A 6000-nucleotide genomic window follows, 5' to 3' on the forward strand; every position below is an offset into this window, starting at 1 on the left:
TTTAGGTCTGATCCTTGTCAATGAGCCATACTATAATGAGGCTGGCTTTGACAGTGACAGAGGGCTTCAAGAGGGTTACGAGAACAGTCGCTGCTACAATGAAATGGCACTCATTAAGATGGTGCAGTCAATGACTCTACTTCTCCAGCAGCCTGTGGAGGTCTTTCAGCAGGAGATCTGTGAGCACTTTGCCTGCAATGGCTGGCGGCTGGTCCATCGGCTGGAGTCCTGGCTAGATTTGGATGGGGCAGTGACCGACCGTGCTTCACGATGTGGGGTTGGCAGCCTCCATGCAGAACCTTTGGAGGAGATCCCCTCAGCTCTAGCCCACAGTAGTCCAAGCAAACAGGATGTGCGAAGTGAAGAGGAGCTTGAGGACTCGGGTCTCAGTCCTTCCACAGTGGGGCCCAGTTTACCTCCTGGATCAGCCAGGCAACGGGACCTGAGCCAGAACTCTGATTGTGATAGCTCAGTGGTGGGTGGTGCAGGATCAGACATACCAGAAGGTTTTGAAGGGGCATCTGGTTTTGTGACATCTCAAAGTGTAAAACCATGTCAGGAGTCTCAGCCGGCTGTGAGACCAAAGAAACGGAGAAAGAGCTATCGGAGCTTCCTACCAGAGCGCAGTGGCTATCCAGATATTGGATTCCCACTCTTCCCTCTTTCCAAAGGCTTTGTAAAGAGCATGCGTGTAGTTTTGCAGCAGTATCGAGCTACTCTTACAGCTGCTGGCGTTCCTGAATACCCAGAAAACAAATAATTGCCCTCCAGCGTAATTTTCCCTTTTTTCTTTTCTCCCGGTTTATTCAACCCAAGAGCTGTGTTTTTCCCCTTTAACCATTGGCAAGGAACTTGGATCTCCTCATCAGGCTGTAAATGTTCCCAGCAGCCTTTGTTAATTGCTTTGTAGCACATCTTTAGTTGCTTTGTTTGTTGTTGCCTCTCATTGGTCATGGGGTGGCAGCACATATTATTTGTTTGTATTAAACAATGTTGAAATATCATATGCTTCTATCTTGTTTCCCTGACAACAACTCTGCCGTCACACCACTCTCTCAGGGAAGTATGGACAGATATGAGACATTAAGAGATACTGAAGGCATGACTGAATCTTTTGTTGTGTTGACTTATTTTTCAAGACTTGTGGTTTTGTGGACCGTGCCAGAGGGATACTCCTATTGGTCTTAGGTGTTGTCCTTTGCTACTGTTATTTTTTTTTTTTTTTTTTTTTTTTTTTGATGGGATTACCACCAGACTGTCACCACATATTGATTTGCACAAGTGGAAGGAAGTTCGCTTGCAGAAAAAAGGAGTAAGGATGAAGTTTCAGATCAGATGTGCTGCTCCCCATTTTTTTTTTTTTTTTTTTTTTTTGTCCTTGGTTCATCAAATAACTATATTTCCAAGCGTGACTTCCTCTTTGGTCCATATTTCTAAATGTAGTGCTGCTTTATATGTTGCATTGCTTTTCAGTCTTGATCAATATCATCATTCTTTTAAAGGTGTTGGTGACTTGCTTTTTGATCCAAAAAAGACACCGTTGTACAACTGCCCAGTCATCTATACTGTACAGAGCCTGATCATTCCTGCTAGTGTTTTGCACCGAAATCATATGAAAGTTGAGTGTCAAGTTTACATTTAAAAATCAAAAAGCAACCAGACACACTAAGTGCGTCTCTTGACTCTTAAAACTGGAATCTAACATCCCATTTCCCTCTCCCTTAAACTCCATGGTACAACAGACATATTTTCAACTTTACTAGCTAGTGTTCTCTGTACAGTAATATTATTTACAACTTTTCTTACACTTTCATCAGAAAGATATATATCATAAATCCAGTTTACACATTTGTGAATAGACAATGGGACCTTTGGTAGGTTAGTGTTCTATACATGTGAGAAGGAACCCAGAGTCAACTAATCATTTGAAGAGGTTTGGCAGACAGTTTTTTTGTTTGTTTTTTTTTTCATTGAGCTTTGCTTGCATGAAGGTCTCTGGTTTGAACACTGACGAGTTCCACCGTTCCCATTCCTAACACTTTCCTATGTCCAACATTGTTGCCTTAAAACTGATTTCAAGCTTGAACCTAGGGTTCCCTTTTTTACTGCATTGTCTTTTTCTATTAAGGGGCCAAGTCAAGATACTAGTTATGGTGGAGAGGCATAAATGTTACTAATTATTATTTTCACAAGCACAATCTAAGAAGTCATATTCTTTCAACAACTGAAATGGTTTATTTGTGTATTTGCTTGTATACATTTTTGTTTTGTTTGATACACTATTTAATCAACTTTTTCCTGATATCATATGTATCTTTGTGACATGATTTAGATGCTGTGATTTAGAAAAAGCTTCATGTTAATCCTGGTGCTGTGGTTCTCCAGACCACTAGGAGGCAGCAGACTAGTTTCAGAACTAACAGTTCCGACCTCATTCTTTTGTTTACATCAACATCAGGCCAGCTGTAATTAAGCACAGCCCACAGACACAAGTTTTACATGTAACAGATCCTCATAATTTTCTTAGTTTTGCACAAAAGTGAATGCATATAATTACACTTGTTACTACTGGAAGGCATATCATGTTTCTTCTGGAGTTATGAGCAGCTGGCTGTATTTTTTCCTGTGTTTTTTTTCTTTTCTAGCCAGCATACTTTCTTGCTGTAGTTTGGCTATTGGGCTGATTGGCAGATGTGTAGATGTAATATACTGCTGATGTTTTTCTGCACGTTAGCATTCAAGTCTTTTGAAAGACAAAAATAAATTTCTGTCTGATAGCTTTGTGCCATCTTAAGACATTTTCATACATGTTTCCATGCATAAGTCGCTGCCAGTAATATTTTTGAGATGTTTTAGATCAAATGATTTAATTTCTACTTTTTCTCTTGAATTTGTAGCTTATTACAGTTTGGTATTTGGAGAGAAAAAATGCTTTATCAAATTGTTTCATATGCACATTTGCTCCGTTAACTGATTAAATTGCAAGTCTCTCTTCCTCTAACTCCTTTTCACCAGTTCAGCCCTCCATGATTTGTTTTTAGAACATTTCCCACATGTGAAGCTAAGTTTCAAGCAAGAATCAGACATCCACTTTAAACTAGGAATTATTTTGTGTGTGTGTAATATACTATGAATTTAATCAAACCATTATGAGGAGAGATAACAGCCAAAGCATGTAACATGTTGCTTTAAGCCTTAACGGCTACATGAGACTTGACTGTACAATGTAAACATTTCCACAGTGGCCTGTATTGGTAAACTAATAAACATGATTTGTAGCCTGAATTCTCTGTACAGAAGTCATGACTATAGAAATGCATATAATATATAGATTATATATTTAACAGAAAAGTGGACATGTGAATGCTTGGGGTGTGTCGCAGAGTGTGTGTTGTATTTTTCTTTATTTATTTTTTGCTTCATTTGTAATTTTTATTTTATTTTGGTTGCACTAAATGTAAAAAGTGAAGCATTAAACTTTGCAAGCAGAACCATGGGAAAATATTGTGAATTATCCGGTTTTGTACTTAAGTATTCATTTCTTTTTATTAGGAATTTATCATGCATTGGAAGAACAAACAACATGCATTTAAACAAACTTTTATTCAAAAAATAGAGAGAAATGCTCTCTCTGCTTTGACTTTCCAATAGAAAAATTTAGAGTGAAAATATAGATTAGTCAGACAATATAACACGACTTTAAACAGTAGAAAATGAGTCAGCCACTTATTCCAAAACCATGGAGTTGAGCATTAAATCTGCTCTGACATCAATTTTGAACTTTGTATTATTGTTAGGATACATTGATTGTTTAATAGGTAACCAATGTTACTTCCACTTTCCTATCAGAAAACTTTATTCCCTGTCCCTAACATACTAATATTAAAGGGGTCATGACATGAGAAACCAAATTTGCCTTGATCTTTTGGTATATAAGAGGTCTTTGTACCATTAAAACGTCCTGCAAGTTTCATAGCTTAAGACGTCCTCCCCATTATAAACGAAGCATTTATTTAATCAAGCTCTAAATACAGCTCGTTCTGGATCCATGGTATGAAGTGACGTCACGGTACGAAGTGACGTAGCAGTCGTTTGCATATGACCGCCTCCAGCGTAGACAACTACGCTTCAAGCACAAGGTAACTACGCCTCATTTCATCATCGCATCTGTCACGCGCTTCACATGTGTTCAGTCGACGTGCAGCAAGTGGGTCTGTTTACAAGAAGATTGCTATGTCACGACACGCAGATGTGCTGTTCCAGGCTGTGGACAAACAACATGTTTGAATAATATACGCTGCTGAAAGATCCAGACGTCAGGGGAAGATGGATGCAGTTTATTTTTCGCGGACGTCCCAGTCACGGCAGTGTTAATTTAAGCGTGTGTTCTCCACATTTCAAGGATGAGTGACAGTTGAGAACAATCGCAGTTTGATGCTGGCTTTGCCAGAAAACTTTTGTACAAGATAAGGCCGTGTGGACTATTCTGGGCTACACAACGACGACGCAAACTGTAAGTAATGTAGGCTATTTAAAACTTAAAACTTTTTTAAAACGTTAATTGCAGTTTAATTCATTATGAATAATCACCGTGTTTTTTAGCCTACTTATTGTTTTATGACCGTCATGTTCATGCCCCATAGGCTATTAAAAGATGTAGGCTGTTAAACTGACAAAACTTTCACACTTTCTATGTGGACGGGCTGATCCATTCTTAGTTGTGTTGATGGTTCATTTCCTCTGATTCCGACTCAAACATCATTGCAATCGCCTCGCACGCATCACCCGTTACTATGGTAACGGTAAACACAGCTCCGCAAAATCTGCACGTTTTGACAAGGGGGCGTTAACAATTGATGCATAGGCACTGACGTTATCCAATCATAACAGTGGGTGTTAACACTTAACTCTTAAAGGGGAAACACCCCCAAAACAGACTGTTTGAATCAGAGCATGAGAAACAGGGTGGGAAAAGGTCATAAATCACTAAATTTTAAACGTTTTTTGTCCAAAAAACTATAGTAATACTATAATTGCACCTAAGGGAACACAATAAAAGAAAAGAAAAAAACATGTCATGACCCCTTTAATATATTAAAATCTTGACTTATTAAAATAATACTAAAATATGTCTGATTGTTGTAACATTCACTTAGTACAAGATGATGATTTCACGATGTTAAGGCACATCAAAGATTTTGAAGCATTTATATCGTAATACATTAGATATTCAATTTATAGTACAAAACTAAGCAATCTAAAGTCGTCACAATCATTACTCAGCAATGCTGAGCAATATAATACATTAGCAAATACATTTTTGCAAAGAAATTAGCAAGTTGTTTAAAAACATACACAGCACAGAAAGGAAAGTTCATATTTCAAAATTGATCAATAATTGATAATTGACCAATACAGTATATGCACACAAGTAATACAAAACTCAGTCCAGTAGCCTGCTTAAGCTGAAATTTGCTATAGTTATAGCACTGCAGCATTACAGAATAGTCACACATTCTGAAATCAAAAATGGAAATTGACATTTAGTCACCTTCAACATTGTTCCGAACCGGTATCACTTTGTCCATGGAACACAAAAGGCTTTTTCATATAACTTAAGTGAAAGGTGGTAGGGTCTATCAAACTCCCAAAATAACAAAATAAACACCACGAAAGCATTATAAAAGTTGTTCATATTATTAATGCACTATATTCCAAGTACATAGCATATGGTGCAGTAGCTCTGTGCGAGGCACATACCAAATGAAAGTCTTCTGATTTGATTTAGGTATAAGGCGGAGGAAAATATTTTCAGTAAATAAACAAAATTTTAATTAAAATTCAAGTTGTCACATTAAAAAGCTATTATATGGCTTAAAAAGACTTTTGATGCAATGCATTTATCAGATGGGCTACTTTTATTTGTTATTTTGGAGTAGCCCCAGTCTCTACTTTCATTATACAGAAAAGAACAACTCTGCCAGCACCATATCTGTTTAG

General features: G+C 37.6%; 1 protein-coding gene across 2 annotated transcripts in view; it reads left to right on the forward strand.

The window, feature by feature from the left end:
* Positions 1–1003, forward strand: part of ube2o (ubiquitin-conjugating enzyme E2O) — a 98372-nt gene extending 97369 nt beyond the window's left edge. For both annotated transcript variants that reach the window (XM_084129366.1, XM_084129365.1), the window contains exon 21: positions 6–1003. In XM_084129366.1, coding sequence (XP_083985492.1) covers positions 6–760 — 755 coding nt within the window. In that variant the 3' untranslated portion in view covers positions 761–1003. The remainder of the gene's footprint in view (positions 1–5) is intronic.
* The last annotated feature ends 4997 nt before the right edge of the window (positions 1004–6000 follow it).

The sequence above is a fragment of the Abramis brama genome (assembly GCF_963993115.1).
Source record: "Abramis brama genome assembly, chromosome: 11".
Lineage (NCBI taxonomy): Eukaryota > Metazoa > Chordata > Actinopteri > Cypriniformes > Leuciscidae > Abramis > Abramis brama.